We start from the raw sequence: 20,512 nt of genomic DNA on the forward strand, positions 1-20,512 counted from the left end.
TCAATTGGCCACCACGTCGAAGATGGCCACTCGGCAGTATCAAAACCACCGGGGTTCGCAGCTTCCATGACCGGTAAGCTTGGTTGGATCGCCTCTGGCCAGGGTTGGTTGATGGTTTCTGACGATGGCGGCCATCATCGATACAGTGATGTTCGTGCTAAGTTAGTATCTGGAGCCCAGGCTTGTGCTCAGTGCTCTACCCAGTGCTCGTATCCTGCCCGGAAACTCGGGTCAGCGTGAGTAAGTTGTTCTCTCAGAAGATGATCTCGATTCCACGTGCGCTACAAAGAGACAAGCAACGCAATCCCTCATGCAATTCCAGAGGCTTGGATCAGGCTCCGCAAAAGGGAGACTGTGCCAGGAGGAAAGAAGCTTTGCACAGGCGCTGCCAACTCGCACGATCGGTCTGCCCTTGTCGCTTCGAAGCAACGCTAACCACACGGATCTCGCGGCCGTCTCATGCCTAACTTAGACAAAGTCTAATAGTGCCGCCTGGAAAGCTGGAACAGGTGATGATAATGCACGGTCTTCTGCAAGGTCTGGACTATATCCAGAATAGGCTTCTCAAACCGACGCCACCGGCCATGGCATCAGTACATGACACGTGGAAACTTTGATGTCTGTCCTGGATTTCTGGTCGGGGTACCTTGCAGTCCTGTACCCCGTAGTCCTGGTCCCTCTGCAGGGGGAAGCGTGAGCAGGCCGACCTGGAGCGCCCACCGCCCTTAGATCATGTCCTGCGCACTGAGCAAGATCAGTCGCAGTCTCGGAATTACTGAGCCGTCAAGCGGTGGTGCGCGTGATCGCTGAGCGTCATTGACTGCTGGAATACGAGGTGTACTGATACTCGTGGCTGCCTTGCGGCTCTTAAAGTGTACCATCGTATGGACGTTTGTGGGGCCATCGCAACTGCCAGGTCAGTGCATGTCTTGAGCATGTCTCGCCGGGAAGATCCCAAGGGTTGACGAGAGATTGACGACATCAACAATTCAACGAGCGAATGTTGAGCCAAGTCGAGGCCGTTTCCCTGGAAAACGAGATCTTCGCTAATACCTAATCTGGGTCCAAGTTCGCTGTCACACCAAGTCCCTCGTTCCCGTTGGTAAATGAGATTACATCAGTGGATATGGCTCTCACGTCGAGAAGGCTCGACAGCCAGCTACTAGTACTCCTCGTCCTCTCATTCTAAGCTACCGTGCTTGACTGGGGCCGTCCCAAGAACATGTGGCTGCTTAGCATTCAGAGCAATCCAAGTACTCCATCTCCTGCGGCAAACAACCTCACAGTTGGCTTTGCACACCAGACGATCTGCTCATCTCTATCTCTTCGTCAGCAGAGTCCGCTAGGAACAGTAAGATGACTCACGTCTCCACGCCTCTTGAGCCTTGATCTCAGGATCCCAACCCCACAAGAACTCCTGCATCTGGGGATCATTCCATTTATCGTCACTTTCTCCTCCTTGTGAAAGAGCCTGGAACTTCTGATCGCGAGCCTGCTGCTCCGGACCGTCCGGCAAATGCAGAGCGGCCCGCGTCTGCAAACAAGACTGCTGGATATGCTCCGCCCTGGCTTTCTGCGCCTTCTCGTACGCCTTCAATGCAAGCGGGATCTGGTCTTTGGACGTGATCGACGACAACGTCACCCCTAGCGATGCAGCGTCTTCGACCGCTTGCGCTGCCCCTTGCGCAACGTACGGCCTGTTAACACTCAGGGTCAGCAAAATGTAAGTCTTCCAGTCGCCGTCTCAGTGTCCTTGCATGAGGTATGGATTGCACTTACAGCATCGGATGACACGCATCACCCATCAACGCACAATTCTCCTGGACCCAGCGTATCAAGGGCATATGCATGCACAGCTTCCACTCCAGGACATCTCCCTCGGGCACCATCTCCAACATCTCAATCAACTTTGGATCCCACCCTTCATACTCGGACAGCAGATTCTTCTTCGACGACACCGTCGTCCAACTCTCATCCACTCTCCCGCGGTCCGGATGCGCCAGTGCCATATTATATATCTCGTGATTTCGCACCGGGTACGCAATGATATGCCTCTCCGGTCCTATCCACCTAATCGCCTTCTTCTCCTCAATATACGGCTGCAGGTGTGGATGCTTCTTCAACATGTCCCGAGTCAACACAACCCTGAAAACCGCATCGCCAGTCGGTATCGCGACATCCTTGTCATCACCCAGGATCTTCGCGCGCACCGTACTCTTGATCCCATCCGCAGCGATCACGACATCGCCTTCGACCCACGAGCCGTCGTTCAACTCGACGGCCGCCGGACTGAAGCGGACATTCTTCACCAACGTGTTCGTTTGCAACTTGACATTCGGCATCTCAAGCGCCTTCTCCAGCAGCGCCATCTGCAAATCCGCCCGGTGCACGACGAACTGCTCGCCATGCTGCTGATTGATGGGCACCGCTCCGAGCATCTTCCCTCCTTCCCATCTCAGGAGATGGATTGAACGAAGCTGTACGCCAGTCTTCCGGACTTTCGTGCCCGCTCCCCATCGATCCAGCATGCGAAGCATGTTTGGCGCACATTGGATTCCAGCACCGACCTCCTGAATTTCCGGTGCGAACTCGATGATGTGTACATCATGACCTCGTTTGCCCAGAGACACTGCTGCTGCGAGGCCACCGATGCCAGCTCTAGAAGCGTTAATAAGTCAGAACATTCCCGCCGGTCTTTTCCATCATCATCATCTCATAAGAAGAGCCACTCACCCTATTATTATCACCTTCAATGCTATCTTGGCTTTAGCATATTGCTTTTCCCTGTTGATCTCGGCCATGATCGATCGCTGTAACGGCCTGATTCGAATACTTCACGCTTCGAGCTTCCGTTCACTTTTCAATTGTCTAGCAATAAGAGCCTCTTCTTGTCTCAAGATCCTCAAATACTAGGACCAATACCAGATTTTCCTCGCTCAGTCTGTACCTAGACTGGTAACTCTTGAAGATGCTAGACTCCAAATAGTACCGTACTCAATACCTCTCTGCGATCCGGATGTCCATCATTGCCAAAAGCATGGATTAAATGGTTTAAAAAAGGGACACACGTCCATCGTGGCAAGACAAGGCTCCGTCACTTCACAGCACGGGTCGTCCGAATACAAATGAGCCGAAGCTCTGCCAGGCCCTGGTGGTCTCTTCCAGATCGTGGGGCCGCTCTCTGACTCTTGGTCGGCAGATGTTGCGTGTGCTGCGGTACTTGACCCCACGGAACCCAGCCCCAGATCGGTCGAAATGATTCCCGGGGGGCCCATGTTTTTGGGACATGATGGACTTCTCAAGTGCCGGCGCGCTGGATCTGCTTGTATTCTCCTCGAGAGTCGATGCAGGGTCATCATGAGCCCATAGCCCATGAATGTCGACGTCAACTCAACACAACCTGGGAGGGCGCGAGTTTGCCCAGCACCTACCCAGCCCATCACTCAACAGTTTCGTGTCGCCCGCTTCATGCGCCGGTGCGCTCATAGACCTTAGTTGGAGAAGCCCCGGCTGGCAGGAGCAGGGCTGTCGTCTCAAGTCATGAGAAAGCCACGCGGGCATGACGGTACACGCTTTACTAGAGTGTCTGAGATGGTCGCGACCACGTGGTCGGATATATTCCGTGCCTTCTTTTCGGCTTCTACCCAGAGCTTGTTGCGACTCAGTGTGAATGGAAATGTTCGACGCGCCGCTGCCATGAATACAGACAGAAAACAATCGCGCATAGATGAAAAATCAAACACTCCAGAAAGAAGTGACGTTGTTACGAAAACATCCACCTTCCACATTATTATACCGCAAATGCAAATTGTAAATATAACTGCGACCAGTTGTCGGATATCAGAAAGAAGACTTGCTCTGCTGTGCTGTCGTTGTGCCCTCAGCATTCCCATGCCCATGCCCATACCCATGAAAAGAGAAATGTCCAAATGCACGTATTCCACGTCCCTGTCCATAGCCATATCCTTCGTGTGCGTCGTGCCAAAATGATGAAGCCTTTGATGCACAAAACATTGGAAGACAAATACAACAAGATTAAGCAGTCAAAGGTATGGTACACATGAAAAAGAAGAAATGACAGCCACGAGCCTCGACGTTGCTGAACGATCAAGTCTGCGCAGACCACGATGCTGACCGCACCGTTCCCTTTGCGCATCCCCCCATCATCGACTCATCACGAGCTTCGGAATTAATGCCAGAATACAAGCCGCAACCCTGAAAGAAGACGAAGAAAGAAAAAAGAAACGGTACAGACCACCACATAAATGAAGAAAAGCAAGCAACAACCCCTTTATCCATGGTTCCAATGCCACCATGCACCATGTCACGCCGCTGCACGCATCTCACTGTCCTCCCTCCCAGCTCAAATCCACAATTGTAAAAAATGCAATGCCAGTGCCCGCTTCGCTATGCAGCAACCTCCACATCCATCCCATGCAGCAAGAAAAACACGATAGTGACTGTATATGCCTCTGCCTATGCGCTGTTCTGTGTTCCAAGCGGCGTTTCAGAGAGTTGAATAATACAATACTTGGAAAGTCAAACCAAAGTCAATCAGCGCCGTGATTTGCAGAAACCCCGAAAACAGCAAGCAATGTGTACGCCCAGGTGACGCGGACCGGCTTCGGCTGATGGACTTGACTCTCTGAACATTATCATCCTCGGATCTCCGCCCTGCTCATCGCTCAAGAGGTGCTATCTTGCCCGACCACACACTGAACCGATCCTCATGTGCCATGATAAATGGTGGCGTTGAATGAAGCCGCGATCACAAACAGGGCAGAAAAAAGATCTCGCGCCAGTGTGCAATTTCTTGTGTCTGGCTAATTTGCCGGTTTGAGCGAACCCCCGGCCACATACGGAACAGACGTGAGGCTTCTCGCCGGTATGAGTCCTCTTGTGATCGTTTAGATCACGGGCTTGAGACGAGACGTAGTCGCATACAGAACAGACGTGGCGTTTGTCACTGGTATGCACGATTATATGCCGTTGCAGCCTAGGCTTCCTTTCAATTCTGGGCCGAGTAATCGGTTTAACGTAGATCTTTGGTTGTTCTTCAGCATCGGAGTCCGTCTAGCACCCCTGGTTCCATTGCGTCGCTTGTTGACCTGGATTTTGTGAGCCGGAGAAATTCGGTTGTTTTTCAGAATCAGAGTCATCCTAGAATCCCTGGTTCCACTGCGCACCTGGTTGGCCTTGACCCTGTGAGCCAGGCCAGGCCTGCCCATGTTGTGGGTTTGGTGGCATGTACTGGTTTTGTCCGGCCATTCCATACATTGGTCGCTGGCCCATACCCATCGCACCATAACCCGCAGCATTCATTGCCTGCAGTCCTGCTCCAGGCCCATAGAGCTGCTGGCCACTGATGCCGCCGGAGCTGCTCTGATGATGCAGCATTGGCATTTGCGGTGGTTGCATTTGTTGGGGATGAGGAGAGGCGCTGGGATGACCCCCTGGCATTGGCGATGGTATCTGTCCTTGCGAAAGACTCGGAGAAAATTGTGGAGTGCTCATTCGATGAAGAGCTGGAGACTGATGAGGTTGAGGAGGGGGAGCACCCCAAGCTTGCTGCTGTTGCTGCTGCTGTGGATTCATACCATGAGGGGAGTAGTTACCGCCGCTAAACGGGATTTGCTGTTGCTGGGAAGCAGTTTGTGAAATGGACAGATTCGAGGAAGACCGCTGGAACTGAGGATGCTGAGGAGCATATTGTGTGGGATCTCGAGGAAAAGGCTGTTGCAGACTTGGCTGACGGACTGGAGATTGGATTGGGGGCGGTTGGTGAGGGTACGAAGGCGGATTCATCGACGGTTGAGAAGTCTGAACTGGAGTTGATATGGTGCTTCCTTGGGCAGCAGCGGGGAGATCGGCTGTGGGAAACCGTGGAGAGGAAAATGGATGGCTTGTTGTCGCTACTTCAGCTTCGGTAGGCGGAGGGGTTGATACTGGCGGCTCGTGTGGTCTGCGCCAGTAATCCTCGACCAAACTACGTCGATACCGATTCTGCTGATTGATATTCTTGCTGTAGTCGGCAGCGTGCGCCGCTTGGCTAGATAAGTCCGCATCGGAACTCGAGCGTGTCAGGTCTTGATATGGAGGGCCTGTAATGTCGTACCGTGGTCGCGGAATATCCTTGTATCGCGAGTCGTACGCGGAATCAAAAGACGGTATCTGGGCCATGGTTGAGGCGATGCCAGAATGTAGGGCGGGTGGTTGAACAGCCCCATAGCCTGGACCGTTGCTGTAGACAATATCACCATAGTTAGCTGCGACATTTGTCCTGGCGCTCAATTGATCCTGAGCAGCCGCCTCCCGAGCCCTTGCCGCTCCCGGTCGCTTTTCGCCAGCAGCGTCTTGTTCCGTAAAGCCTTGCTTGATAGCTTTGGCTTCCCAGTAATCGTCTCGAACTCGTCGCCCATCTTTGATGACACGGCTCCCAAATTGCCGGAACATTGATCGTGCCGTAACAACCGCAATTTGCCTCGACCGATATGAATACGGCAAGATCTCTTGGTTGACAAGCTCTTCCTTCTCTTTGGCACTGGCAATGATCTTAAACAAAGAACGATTCTTGTTGAACAACAGATAAGAGTCTCTATACTGAAGCTGTCGCGCGCATTCCGTAGCCAGCATGAACAACTTCTGCCCTCTGCCAGGTAGAGTAAACGTCCGGATCTTGTACTCTCGACCACCTTGAAGATAACCCAATGGATCCACCTTTTTCTCGCCGGCCTCGTCGTACTCGCGCGGCACATATTCATCTCCCTCGGGTTGTAAAACGTCACTCGTGTGGTCTCTCACGGTCGGCAAGGCTTTGACGGTAGACTTGGGTATGGATCGCGGCGGTGAGGCTTGTAGAGGCGTCGCGCCAGGATGCTGGATACCTTGGGTTCTCGGGGTTTGGGTCAGTTCTGGTGACGTCTGGCTGGAGGGCGTGGGCAGTGAATCGATATTGGAAGTGAAATCTCCAGATGTCCTCGGCGTTTTTGAGGGCCGGCCACGTTTGCGCGGCGCTGTGTTGGCGTCAGAACCTGTAGATCTCGGGACTCTGGAAGGACGAGCAGACTTACCGTCTTCGTCGGCCTGTGGATAGTCGCCATATTGTTCGGGGGATCGACTTCTCTTGATGCCGCGCGGACCGGATTCGGTGGATGACTGCAATTGTCCTCCTGTTACACACAAGTCAGGTCAGTAAAAGATGCGATCGAGGGGAAGATGAGCTCGACTGATGATGCGCGCAGTGCGCCATGACCGTGATGGAGGACCCGGCAGGCCTGTCGAGTGGTCAGGCCGTCGAACCAATGGAAAGATACGTACCACTAGTGTTCAGAGCTGCAGGATTAATGGTGCCTGAACCATCGCTCATGACGCCGATACCATTCAAAGCATTTGTCGGCTGGCGAGTAGGTGGATAGATGGACATTTCACGTCCGAAAGGAAGGAGAGAAAATGGTGGTGGTGGTGGTGGCCGCGATGCGCAGGCTTCGCATCAGCACGCCAACAAGCTGCCAGGCAGCACAGAGCTAGCTGGGTGACCCAAAGATCTCCAGAGGGTGCCTGCGTCTGATAAGTTCCTCGCCTGTGAGGAGTACGTGCGACGACAGGAGTATTGAGGTGCGACAGCGACAATGGCGAAAGCGTGTCGGCCTGCAGCAATGGGCCAAAAATGACGAGGGTGATGCTGGACCAGTCGTAGGCGGCGGGAGGGAGTGAGATGGTGGAGGTAGACGGGCTGAGGGTTGCAGATGGCAGCTTGGGGGGTGTTCAAGGCAAAAAAGACGCTCGTTGGATCGGGTTGCGGACTGGGTACGGCCGGTTCTGGTGCAGGTCGCAGGTGCAGGAGCGAGAAAGCTTGCGGGAGTGTGTGAGAGCGTAAGAGCGGGAGATGGCGCCTTTGGGGCTTGCAGATGCAAGTCAAGGTCTGTTTCTGCAACTCGCTCGTGTCTCGCTGGGCCCTCCGTCAATAATGGGTCCGTGCTGGCTGCAGAATGACGAGGGTACGAGGGCTTTGCTTCCAGGTTTGCCGAGGGCGTTTAGCGGCTGATGAGCGACCCGATCGCTGACCTGCGATTTGTGCGCAGGTGGTGTGGCGACAAAAGCAGCCAACTAATCTAGAGGTGGTGATGCAGACGACAATAATGGCCGCCAATAAGTAAGTGAATGAGGTATCAGAGATGATGATGCTGCTGATGGGAAATCTCACGGACGGTGATGATGCCGACGATTATGATGAGGATGTTGTTGATGATGGTGATGATGATGATGATGATGAAGAGGCGCGTGGCGTGGACGAATCTGGATTTTCGTCTTGGTAAGGTTGTCGTGGGTAGTCTTGGGGTGTGCGCCCAGAGCAGGCGAGCAGAGCAGGCAGAAGGAGCCCGTACGGCGCACGGAGGTACCAAGTTACTCGTACGAGGACTGGCTCACTGGGGGGGTTCTGTTACTGGTACTCTTTCCGCAACCTGGCAGGGTGTCTGTGGATCGAATCTGCATCGGTGGGCAAGGTCGAGCGACAGGAATTAAGGTTGAAGCCGCAGCAAGATGTGCCCCAGGTTTTGGGGAAGAGAATCGAGTGCTCTGCTAGAGCCTAGAGGAGTCTTGTGTCCGCTGTTCACGCGGACCACTGACAGAAGGACAGAGTCTGTGGGATGATGGAGGATTGGGCGAGAGGATAGAGCCTCGCAGCATATGTGCAGCATAAGCTGGGTGATGCAAGAGGGCACAGAGGCACGAGAGGGCAATGTGGATGGGCGATCGCCGGGAGCGATGGGGATTCTCGCCTGCACGGACGAACCGAAGCCCAAAATGCACACAGGTTCAGGTCTGTAGGTCTATGATCTTCAATCGTGATTTCTATTTGAACAAGACGCGAGATTCGGTTTGGAGGCGCATGAAACTAGGCAAACCCTAGACTTGATGCATACTGCAACTATGCAGAGGCAAAAGCCCCTCGACAGACAGGGTTCCGGGGTCGAACAGCTTGAAATAGGTCAAGTCATGGAGCTCCCATTGCTGAGCGGAGCCAAACCTACTACATACGCTGCAACATCGATATGGAATTCAGTCCTTTGGTATCTTGTGTTCCCACAGCAGAGTCACAAGAGACAGGCGATATTATTACTACCCTGTTGTACGTGCAACTGTGGTGAGGCTGGCGCTGATTTCAGGAGGAGGAGGAGGAGGGTGCAGAAACCCACAGGGCGGCTCTAGGCATTGACCGTTAACGCGACACTACCTACCTTAGGTACCGACGATGAACCGACGAGTACGGAGTATACCTAAACCGAGGCCTGGTGAGCCCCTCAATCACCCAGCAGGCCATCTAATCACGGCAATCGAATAGAGTGAGTTGTTACAGTATCTCCTGCTGGGCCCGACATGTGCAATACCGCTCCATCACTTGCGAGCCTGGTATGCTCTCAAGGCTCTTCAATTCGAAGTATTTCCAGCCGAACAGAACCTGACTATTTCATACTGAGTTGGTATGCAGGAAGTAGATTTCTTTGCGCTCGGATCCAGCAAATCACAAGTGGCGAACGACATCAGACGCGCTTCAGGCTAGTGAGGCTACCATTTGCGCCTGCGATGCTGCGATGCCCTCCAACTTTGAGTCAAAGGTCATCTGCTCATGATGGCTCCATCCCCAAAATAGGACCCTAGTCTTGTGGCGGAAATGTCTTTCCATCAACCCCCCAATCTGTTGTGGAATCCCTAAACAGTATCAATTCTCAGCCCGGTCCATACACCATGACCCCTTGACGAGGTTATCCCTTCCTGCCGATGCCAAAAAAGGCTCAATGTCGCCAAACCATCTGCTAAAAAATACCACTTCGCTGCGTCGTGTCTCCCGTGTCGAGCCATCAAGCGAGCTCGGAAAGTGTCAGCTGATGCGATTGGATACAGTTGCCCATGACCAATCAGCTACCAACCATCCCACGTCTCTCACCATCGTTCACACCCTCTCCTCATACTTTCCGGCCTATGGCTTCTGGCGCAGCGACAGACAGCCCTTCAGCTTCCGAGACATGATTGGCAGCCTGATGATGAAGGATACTGGAGCGGCCACGTAGCGGCAGAGACTCTCATTCGGGGTATGCTTGTTCTGCATTGTAACTGGTTCGTCTATCCAGAGAACCTGATCCAGTGCGTTCATGCTCACGAACACTCGCGCACTGGCCATATACAAAGTAGTTGAACGCGTCGGCCAGCGCGGCATGAGCCCTGGTGGTGCTTAGGCTACTCGCAGGAAGTCCATTGTTCATCCACGTCCTCCCGTGTCGCGATGATGATGATGATGATTCTCATCGATGGATCTTTGCTGTCGGCACTGTCCGCATCTTGAAAAAACCACGGTCGCAAACGGGATGGCCTGATGCACCTTACTTCTCAAGACCAGGTCGGCTGAGCCATGACGACAGACGACTCGCTCTTTGCTTTGACCTTTCCTTTCTCAGAGAATGCCACAGTCCCAGGCACCTGAAGTGGGAAAGGCTACAAAACTTCCCTAGGTGAAGGTTGACAAATGTACTCGTGCGTGTTGGTCCAAGCGTTCTAAACCTTGACTCCGCACTGATGCCAGGAATAGCCTCTTCTGGCTCCAAGGATACAGTCTCCCAGTCAGGGCTTGCCGCATCCCGTTGATACTTGCATACTTTGGACATGGCGGCCTTCCTTCCAAAGGCGTGGCTAGAAATGCGCGAGAGACAGATCACATTGTGAATGGAAAATTGCGCTATGACTCCTGGAAATGTATGTCAGCTCGCTTGATCCACAGAGCATGGTTCCTAGTGGTGTTGGTGGTGTTTTCTGAAATGGATGAGGCGTGACCTGAAAGCGCGCATGTTGACATCGTTGCTCACGGATCGTAGGAAAGATAAGCCCGTTTGCGATATGCTGATTCGTCTCCTGGACCCAGTCGTGTCGAAGTGGAATATGAGTGCCAGTCGCGACTAAATCCATAGTCGACGTCAGAAGACATGTTGCTCGCTTCGGGTTCAGCGGCATTCGAAAAGCGCGACTGCACATGTCACTGCACTGACACTGGCGCTTTTCTCAATGCGTTCACGTCCCGAACCCATGCGTGCTAAGATATGCACAATAATGAAGTGGTCAAGCGATTGGCACAAGCAGCGTCGGATGCCCCGGACTGTAAGCATTTCGCTTATTTGCAGTCCAGCAAATCGATAGTGGCCAAGGCCTGTCTCACCGGAATCCTGGCGATTTGATCATTGAGACCCGCGAGTAGCCGCCATTGTTGACTCGGAGGGCATCTTGCTGCGCCAACTTACCACTGCTGCGACTGTCTGCAATACATACCAGTGCTCGTGTCAAAGGTACGAATATGGTCCGTAGATGTTGCAAAGACCAATTCTGCTCCTCGCGGTCCCTTGGTCACTGCTCACGATAATACGAGTAGCGGGGTCAGCGCCTTGCATGCCCGCACCGAATCGCTCTCGTAGTCAATGCATTACTCCTGCGTAAGTAGGTCATGGCTTTGCGGAAGCCTGTACAAGAGAGACGTGACTGGCGTAGTTCACTGGCTGGATCTGACGCCGACGTCTAAAGAGTCTTACGATCCTCATGAGCCTGAAACTCGTCGGCCCGCTCCAGGTCTGCAGGTATGACCGATGAGGGTGTACTCGTACTGAAGAAAGCGACGCCCTAAAGCCACGGTACTGCCCCTCGCGCACACACCCTCTCATTCCTGTTCGCATACAGGCAGGCATGATCTGCGATCATTCTTTCTGATCATTCCAGCCTTCTCAAAAGCAGTGCTTCCTTCCGCTACAATTGCATCAAAGATTGGCTGGTATGTCCCGTACATTCCAAATTGTACCAATTCATTCCTGTTCTGCGCTGGATGCAGACAGTCCTGCTCGAAGTTGGATAACAATCCTTGATGATAATGATAGCTCCCGCAGAGCCATACTGGGAGTCATCTTACATGCCCATATCAGAGCAGCTCTCTTGTAGGGATCCGGGGTGCATCCCAAGGGTTGCCGGGTCCAAGGGCTCAGAGACTGCCCCAGACCGCCACCCTCGCACAGAGGCCCAGGGTCGCTTGGGCCCGGTAGCACGTCGGGGCCACCGATGCGAGCCGCTCTCGCAGCACTGACCAGCCGCCTAGTGACATGCATTTGGGTCATGCAAGATCGCCGAAGTGGTGTGCTTTGCGCCGTGCAAAGCTATTGGGCTCCATATCTTTCACCATACCAAACATCGAGTCTGTACCACCCAAATCCAACCTCGTCTCTTTGCCTGGTGCATCACACCCACCCCCCTTGAGTCAGGTCTGCGTACTCGACCAATTTGCAATCCTGGACCGAGGACCCCAGTGCTCTGATTTCATCCTCCCAGTGACTGGGATCGTGCTACCGCTGGGATGATTCGAGAAGTACGGGGACGATCGTGTCGGACAGCATAGCTGCTCGAAGGTTGTAACGGACAACAATGCTGTGGGAAATCTTCCGCTGGGCTGCAACAAAGTACTACTTAGCGTTTCAGTTCCAGAAAGTCTCAATGATGTTTCAATGAGCTTCGTCGTCGTTGATCGTCGTGAACCTGGTAGAGGTGGGTGTTGTTTTGGTTCGTCCGAGACATGTTGCCATGTTCCAGCCAGTCGCAGTCATCCCCCAACGCGATCTATCAAGACGACTTCAACCTACAGCTAATAGTAGAAACCTGGTTCTTCCAGTCTACATAATCGGGTTCAAGTTAACACTTTTCTTTTGGATCTTTTCTATGAATTTCAAGGAGTATCTCAGCTTGCTCTGTATGCAATCTAACATCGTGAGGCCATCTTCGCTCTTCTGGGGTATCTCAGCTCGTAATCTCGTGACAAATGTCCAATGCCGTCTTTGTCTCTTCGTGCAATCGTGTAGTCGTACAGCGTGTCCACCAAAGACAGCGAACATCCAAGTCTCGTCGTATCATTCCAGTCTTCACCGCCATCTTTCTGTTACAACCTTCGTCTCCATTTCGGCCAAGTACCTCCTGTTCGTCCAATTATCATATGCTTTGCTCTTGTTTTGCTGGTCTAGATCTCCAAGAGTCGACCCGACAGCGTGCCATCCATGCATCTGCAGTCGTTGACACTCAGCCTCCAGTCGATGGCCTGCGCTCCCAAATCGGGAGCAAATTTAGCATTTTCGAGCCACAGTTCAAATCTTGAGTCCTCAGTGGTCTGAGGAACAATGAAACCGTTGACGAGGTCAACAGTGAGCTTCGGCTGTAGAGAGCGTAGGCTGATGAGCATTTGAATGGTTGTGGCGAACTCCTCACCTGTCTGAGCATATGCAGCTGGGGAAGTCTCGAAAGGCCACTGGAATGGCGGAAAGTTCTCCCAGCAATTGAATAGCCAGCACATGCGCTCAACACAGTTAAGCAGGATAAAGGCGACCAAAAAAGTCTCGAACGGATTGCCCTTGTCCCGAACGAGAGCGCGCTGCTCGAAGATTGGCAAGATCGTTTTGCAGATCTGGGCAGTTCGCTTCTCGATCGCTGCTCGGAACTGCTTGTCCATTGTAGCGTAGACGTAAGGATTGAGATCTTCGTTTATCCCCGTGCGCTCTTCAGTCTCATCTGCAATTATCGCAAAATGTGCCTTTAGGTTATGCTCCGTCATTAAGAACGTGGCCGCCCACAGTTCGATAACCCGAGGGAGGAGGATGTCGTGTTCACCTGTAGTGATATCGCCGAGTTGCTCCATGTTGAGGCGGTGTGCAAATTCAAGAGTGGCTCTGATGCTTGGGGACTTCTCTCGGGCAATCACGACTGGAGTGATTGCTTGCAGATATCTCTGCACCTTTGACAGCAGATCTTGAACCTCGAGGTCGATAACGACAACTCCTTCCTCACCAAAAGGCAGATCCGGAGACTCAACAACTGACCCGTTCCGCGCGCGCTTTGGTTTACAGTGGCGACTCTTGAACACGAGCTTTTCCTCGACGAAATGGTGTGCCTCGACCTTCGCCAAGGACTTCTCGCTGATGCCGTGGGCTCCTTTGAGCTCCTTTTGCTCTTCAAGGAGATGGACTGCGTACGGCATAGCAGAATATCCGGCGAAGACATCCAGCAATTTCTTGCGGATGCATGTATTTTTCCAAAGGCGAGGGTTTTCGATTGTAGCACAAGTCTGGCAAGGATCGCCCAAGGAGCACACTTTCCTCAACATCCGGCAACGCATACAAGCGCCCACCTTCCGAACCTCAAGAACTTCCTTTCGACGTTCTGGGCCGAATTTACGACGGATCTTGGGTCTTTGCGGTGTGTTTGTCCCAGTCTCGGTGATAAACTGGGACGATTGACTATGTGGGTCCATAAAGATACTTGAGTCGCTGGAAGCTTCGCCAACGTGAGGTTGTTCATTATTGGATTCACCAACGTAAGTTTGTGCATTGTTGGATTCGCCCACCATACCAGGCTGAGTCGCTGGCGGGTTTGCGAACGGCACAGTAAGTCCAAAATTGTTAAGATCAGCTGTTGAGATGTGCTGCATAGCTGCACTATGAGGACCGGTGAATGAATCGTAAGCCAGCATGTCCGGGCCGGTCACGGCAATCCCATGAAAGGCCTCTTCTGACACATGGACAGGCATGAAACTGTGCACAGACGGGTCTTCTCCCCCGACAGTGGTTGGAAACCCTGGCTATAGTTAGTCACCTCCTTGCAGTGAAGTGTTGACAGTCAGCACATACCATTGTCCTTACTAAGGAGTCCAAAATCTTGCGAAAGATGACCATTTAGACCAGTGGTACCGTACTGAGGATCCAGAGGATTCGGATTTGCACTCAAGATGTTGAGCTCATGGTGCGATGGCAGTTGAGAATGAGATATCCCTTGCTCCTGATCGAGGTAGTCATGCTGCTCATCAAGATTGGGATGACTAACAAGCTGACGGGAAGCTTCTGCCAGAACCTCAAGCCCATTCTGCTGTGCTGGTAGGTTCGGAGCAAGACGCGGCGGATCGTTGGAGCGGCTCGCTAGTTGATTATCTCCCTCTCGTACAGGTGCATTTGGGAAGATGTGCATTTCAGCATCTTCAACCACAAGATCATTTAAACGCATAATGATCTGTACACGCTCTTTCATTGTCATAACAGCACACTTTTTTGTTAAATGTGCTGTGAGATTTTCCATGCGGCCCTTTGGGAAGAATTCACCACATCGCTTGCATGTGTGCTCATACCGGTTGGACGAGTCGCCGATCTTAGCACCTCGTTCAAAGTAGTCGAGGATTAGAGGATTCGCCTTTCTACCCATGGTGATCTGTCACGAGTCGTCAGTAATTGCCCGCATATGATGTCGCTACGAGTGAAATCGACTTACGAGATTGGACAAGGTCGCTACCCGCGGGGCAGGACGAACTGAGTGTGGAGTGAGGAAATAAGCGGAGACAATGAGGCCGCGCAGTTGTCAGCGTTGCGTGAACTGGCAAATAAGAGTGCTGAGCTCCAGCTTCACGATCTACGCGACAGCTTGGAGCAGGATGGTGGTGACTAGTCGCGCGTCCAGATGAAGGATGAGTGTTGTGAGCGTTCTCATTGATGTTTACGATCGTGACCGAGGCCGAGTTTCAAAAAATTGAACGGGCAGTATCAGGAGGCGGTGGTCAATTCAGCTTCGCTAACCTGGGCGGTGAGAATTTGACTGTGTATTCGGATCAATGATTGGTGTGTCGCGCCAAGCGGCACGCTTTTCCGTATATGGATGCCGCCTATACTTTCCGTCCTTGTGATTATGCAGTTCTAAGCGAATGGCCTTTTGACGTCAATTCATGCTTGTTCAGTCAATATTCAGTCAATATTCAGTCAATATTCGTTAATTGAGAGCTGTAAGGAGGTCGAACTTAAACGCCACGGTGTGTATTTGGGAAATAAGGACGTTATGGATAGCAGGAAGTCGCTAATGCTTCGGTGCCAATCCGCCACCACCTCACCCAATCTGTCTCTCTTCTGGCTTCCGATATGGAACTCGCAGAATTTCAAAGATCCGCTTCTCACAATGTCCTTCAACAAGAGTTCCAGTCGTAATTCGTTCGCGTCCACGTGCCCTCATGACGTCCTTGTACAGTCCATGTTGATTCAGTCTCATACCCTTGCGCCCCGCCAGAAGCCGGATACTTCGGTTGAAGAGATCATCGCCGGTGAAATATATCAATGCTGCTCCAAGCTCCGCCCAGGGCACGAATAACAAATCAAGCCGACGCCAGATCTTAGAGCCTGGTAGTGCTGATGCGCCATGCCATTTCGACCCTGGATCATGAGAATGACCCGTGGCGAGAGCAACTTTCAAAAATCCTTGTGCTGTCAACTTGGGGATCACGCTCTCCATCACCAATGTCCGGATGTGGTCAATGCCGGCATTCTCCTTGGTAATAATGCAATCGATATCTCCACAGTCTGCTTTACCTCTTCTGTAAGAGCCGCCCACTAGCATTTGCAAACCTTTGTCCGTGGCTCTTAGGGCTTTCTTCACAATTGCTGCGTGCTGAGCGACTTCATCTCGCGGGATTCGCTGCTGAAAATCGTCGTAATGGTCGATGCCCACAAGTTGATTAGAGGTCAGTCGCACTCCTTGACGAAGATCGTCCAAAGTACGATGGCCTTGAGAGTACCATGTTGATGCTGTCTGAAAGCCTGCACCATAAATACCCAAAAATAGCTGCAGCGTCCGATCACGCGGATCCTTCTGGGCCTCTTCAAGTCGCTGGATTCGGTCTTGCGAAACGTACTCTTCAATCAGTGCGGCAATACTTTTGCCGACCCCAGGCATTTCCGCAGCCTGTTCCTTTGTGCGGATCAGCTCGCTGCGTCTTCTTAAAGCGCCGATTGCCTTTCGAAATGCCGTCGTTCGCCAGTTATCTCCTTTCCGGTCGTAAATCGTTGCCAGTTTCTGAAGTTGGTCAATGGTTCGAGCATTTGGGTTTGTCGTATTAGTCGTACCGTCGTGCTTTTCCATGCACTGAAATCCGGCATTCTCTTTGCGAAGCTTGTCCTCCTTGTAGGGCACTATGTCAAAGCCAGAGTCCTCGTCTCCATCGCCCAGCGATTCGCTAGCACTGTTGAAGCTCGGCACCAGTTGCAAGTCCCCAAGGTCTTGCATTTCTCTAATAGCAAAGTCAAGCTCGTCTTCTGAATCTGTTGCTTCATCCTCAGGTCCTTGTTCGTGGTCCGGCGGTGACTTGGAAGGAGTGGTGTCCCCTTTTTGGAGCTGTGACTGCGGACGTGGTGGCGTACACTCACGATTAGAGCTTGAAGTTGTGCATTCACCAAAAGCGTCAACTGGCTGAATTCGGCGGCTTTCGAACCCCGGTACCAGGTACCGCTTCCAATTGACATCTCGCGGTTGTTTCGAGCTAAAGGTCTCAATCAGCCACAAGTCGGCCACGATTGCAGGGCATTCCTGCAGGCTTCCGTAAGCATTGAACATGACCGCAACATGGACGAGACTTACCGGGACCGTTCCCGAGGGAAATGATTTTGCTACGTCTGTAACAGAGTGGCCATCTTCGACAATGATGTGGGACACATCATCATACCACTCGTGTACCCAAAGAGCTCCGTGGCAGACAGCTTTGTGTATTCTGAGCCGACGGATAGGACAGTCGTCGTTGTTGGGAAAGAAGTCTAGAGGTATGGTCAGTGATGACAGACAGGCAAATTACTTAGTCTGTATACATACAAAAGACGAAACCCCTAAGGTACTGTTTTTCGAGAGGAGCAGGCTTCAATTTCATGCTCTTCTTGACGTGCTTCTTTCGCTCTTTTAGGTTTGACATGTCTGTCGCATTTCTTCTGACTGCATTCGATCCGTCCTTCGGCGGCGCTATGCTAGGAGATGTGCCGATGTTATGCTTAGTTACCGTCTCAGTCTTTCTCCTCTTCGTCAGTGTCGACTTTGGATCTGAAGACACCTCATCCTCGGGGTCATCCATGATCTCTATCGGCACCGGTTGTGATCCTTCTTCATGAGATTTTCGCTTCGCGTGAGATCGGACCATATCGCGCGATCTTATCTGGGGAACTAGATCAGTCTGGACTTCGACCGTCTCCTTCGACTTCTGTCCGCGTTGTTTGCACGACATTACTGGAGAGTCGATATCGTTCTCTTCATCACTGATATATTCGTCTAGCTGGTACAGACCTTCGAAAAATTGCTCTTTTTCTTTTTTCTCCTGTTGTGGCCCCATCTTACTATCTGGGTAGGTTTGGAAGTAGGAAACGAAGACTTGCCGCGATGAGGATTGGGAGCCATTGAGCGTACAGTCATCACTTCAGCTTCACTTCTCAACAAAGCGCAGCTGTCATACAATTCACCGAAGCTGTGAAGCGGGGTGGTGGGACGAGCCGTGTTTGTGGGTGACACGACTTTTCCTTCGGTCGTCAATGCGGAACACGTATCGACGCGCGATCATGTGACCGTCCAGAGGAAATTGTTAACGTAGACATGCCACGACATGCTCTCCGACGAAGCTGCTCTCCAACCACCCTTGCTAGATATGCAACACAAAGAAGTCCTGTCCGGTCGCCGCGCCTGAATATGAAGATGGGACGAGAGGACATATACTCGCTCTTCATTTCCATTGCAGTGCGCCCTCACAGCCGCTGCCTCTACCAAAGATGCATCCGACATGCATCGACTGCGAACTCTCCGCTCCCTCCTAAACAGAATCCCGGCCCCAAGAAACCAAGCATCCCTCTACATGTCGGCCTCGATCGCAATCCCGATGCACTCTCTGCTATCTCCCGCATTCCCATCCCTCGAGGTGAACGAGGGGAAAAATTTATTCCGTCAGTCCTCTCACGGCCCCTCGGCCTTGAACATCCTCCTCTCCCAGGCCAAAACAGCCCTCTCGACCGCCGCTCCTTGCGTGAACGGAAAGACGAATTCACAAGCTACGCGAAGGCCCTCGAGCGGCGGCGTGTCTACCTCCGCTCCTTCTTTCGGCCTTACTTCCAGGAATGGCGCCGTACAGAACACTACAAAGGCAAAAGCTTCGTGTCAAACGAACGACTCTTCCGACGCGACAAAGCACTTTACTTTCCCAACATATGGGGCCAGACACTTGCGAAAGAAGGCGATGGTCCCACCGGTGGACGAGACATCACACCCACGATCACAGGCAAAATCTCACTCATAGGCATGCAATCCGGCCAATGGGCCGAAGAGCAAGTCGACACCTTCTTCAGCCCGAAACACAACCCGGAGTTGCCCCAGATCATCGAAGCAAGCAACGGTCTCGTCCAGCGCATCGATGTTAATATCCAAGGCGACTGGATCCGTGCCTGGCTCGTCAAGATTTTCAGTGGCAGGTTACGAAAGATGATCTCCCCAGACCGCTGGGACAAGTATTTTATGATCAAATTGCCCCGCGACATCCGCCGCGGTCTCACAGACGATGTGCGCGATGCGATGGGCCTGCTCAATTCTCAAGTTGGTTATGTCTATTTAGTCGACTCGAGCTGTAAGATCAGATGGGCCGGGAGCGGCCATGCTTGGGAAGGAGAAGTCGCAGGGCTCAACGCCGCCGTCCAAAGACTTGTACAAGAAGAGCAAAAGTTACAGTCGTCATCAGCATTAATCTCAGCCCCCAACGCCGTTGCAAGTCGACCGCTCTCAACAAAAACGAAGCCGAAGTTCCAAATAAAATCCGACGAGATCCCTGCTGCTGTTGCCGCCTAGGCAGATGTCCTTTCATCAGATGGTACAGTCATGAATATTGTTATTGGTCGCAGTTTTCGGGTTTGGTGCTGGACTTTGTCAGAAACAGGCATTTTGGACGAGAGGATTGTACATACCCGCACTTAGGACAAGCCTCGTCCGACTCCGCTCCGTCAAGAATCTCGTGCATCACTTTACACTTCTTGGGTGATGACTTGCTTAACGGGCTCTTCGTGGATATTGAAGCTGCCGCCTTGTCACATCTCGAGTGGACATAGTATGGAGCGGGTCGAGCTGTACCTGGACAGCAGCTCCAATGATATGTGTAGTAGATGCACATGAGGCTTCGCTAGTCTGGGTTGGAATTGTCGAATGGTTCGAAGACGATGTTGAGTGCTCAGATTCTCAAGAGACTCTGCCGGAATGAATGTTGACTGGAAATGTCGAAAAGACTCGATGTCTCCCAAGGATGGCGGTTTTGACTACCTCCTCCGCCGAGGATGTTCTGTTCTGGTTCTTGTACCGTCAAGTCTGAGATGTTGAGGAATGATATAGTCCATTCCTCAGCCCTTCTCGCCCTTTAAGACACAATCTTGGTCTGGGCGGGAGTATAACACGATCAACACTCCCTTTCTTCACCGATCCAGTGTCTTATTGTTCAGCCGCTTGCAGCCAGCACTCTTGTCTTTGTCTTGAAGTGAAGCCAAATGAGGTGGGTCGAACGGATGCGGCGGTCCAGCGCGCGACAAAACAGACCGGGAAAATTCCGACTTGTATAGCGAACAAAGACAGACAAGATTGGATTCGTTTTGAGAGGCACCTTCAACTCAATGTATTGCTATATGTCATA

At 52.3% G+C, this 20,512-nt stretch overlaps 6 protein-coding genes across 6 annotated transcripts; 2 read left to right on the forward strand and 4 right to left on the reverse strand.

Moving 5' to 3' along the window:
- Positions 1–1,167: 1,167 nt before the first annotated feature.
- PV05_08393 (uncharacterized protein) lies at positions 1,168–2,801 on the reverse strand (the record flags this gene model as incomplete). The annotated part of the gene is made up of 4 exons (XM_013457902.1): positions 1,168–1,318; positions 1,366–1,697; positions 1,780–2,658; positions 2,734–2,801. The coding sequence occupies 4 exons, from the start codon at positions 2,799–2,801 to the stop codon at positions 1,281–1,283; spliced, it is 1,317 nt and encodes a 438-aa protein (XP_013313356.1). The 3' UTR covers positions 1,168–1,280.
- Positions 2,802–3,744: 943 nt separating this feature from the next.
- On the reverse strand, positions 3,745–8,806 carry PV05_08394 (uncharacterized protein). The gene is made up of 3 exons (XM_013457903.1): positions 7,318–8,806; positions 7,071–7,169; positions 3,745–7,013 (listed from the first exon to the last, which is right to left on the reverse strand). The coding sequence occupies exons 1-3, from the start codon at positions 7,421–7,423 to the stop codon at positions 5,161–5,163; spliced, it is 2,058 nt and encodes a 685-aa protein (XP_013313357.1). The 5' UTR covers positions 7,424–8,806; the 3' UTR covers positions 3,745–5,160.
- On the forward strand, positions 8,116–8,865 carry PV05_08395 (uncharacterized protein). Its single transcript, XM_013457904.1, has one exon. The coding sequence runs from the start codon at positions 8,212–8,214 to the stop codon at positions 8,521–8,523; it is 312 nt and encodes a 103-aa protein (XP_013313358.1). The 5' UTR covers positions 8,116–8,211; the 3' UTR covers positions 8,524–8,865.
- Positions 8,866–12,721: 3,856 nt separating this feature from the next.
- PV05_08396 (uncharacterized protein) lies at positions 12,722–15,592 on the reverse strand. Its single transcript, XM_013457905.1, has 3 exons — positions 15,328–15,592; positions 14,697–15,267; positions 12,722–14,643 (listed from the first exon to the last, which is right to left on the reverse strand). The coding sequence occupies exons 2-3, from the start codon at positions 15,259–15,261 to the stop codon at positions 13,037–13,039; spliced, it is 2,172 nt and encodes a 723-aa protein (XP_013313359.1). The 5' UTR covers positions 15,262–15,267; positions 15,328–15,592; the 3' UTR covers positions 12,722–13,036.
- Positions 15,593–15,807: 215 nt separating this feature from the next.
- PV05_08397 (uncharacterized protein) lies at positions 15,808–18,345 on the reverse strand. The gene is made up of 3 exons (XM_013457906.1): positions 17,683–18,345; positions 17,455–17,627; positions 15,808–17,403 (listed from the first exon to the last, which is right to left on the reverse strand). Exons 1-3 carry the CDS (start codon positions 18,188–18,190, stop codon positions 15,934–15,936), a joined length of 2,151 nt encoding a protein of 716 aa, XP_013313360.1. The 5' UTR covers positions 18,191–18,345; the 3' UTR covers positions 15,808–15,933.
- Positions 18,346–18,489: 144 nt separating this feature from the next.
- Positions 18,490–20,336, forward strand: PV05_08398 (uncharacterized protein). Its single transcript, XM_013457907.1, has one exon. It carries the CDS (start codon positions 18,541–18,543, stop codon positions 19,681–19,683), a length of 1,143 nt encoding a protein of 380 aa, XP_013313361.1. The 5' UTR covers positions 18,490–18,540; the 3' UTR covers positions 19,684–20,336.
- Positions 20,337–20,512: the final 176 nt, after the last annotated feature.

The sequence above is a fragment of the Exophiala xenobiotica genome (assembly GCF_000835505.1).
Source record: "Exophiala xenobiotica strain CBS 118157 unplaced genomic scaffold supercont1.5, whole genome shotgun sequence".
NCBI classification, from domain to species: Eukaryota; Fungi; Ascomycota; class Eurotiomycetes; order Chaetothyriales; family Herpotrichiellaceae; genus Exophiala; species Exophiala xenobiotica.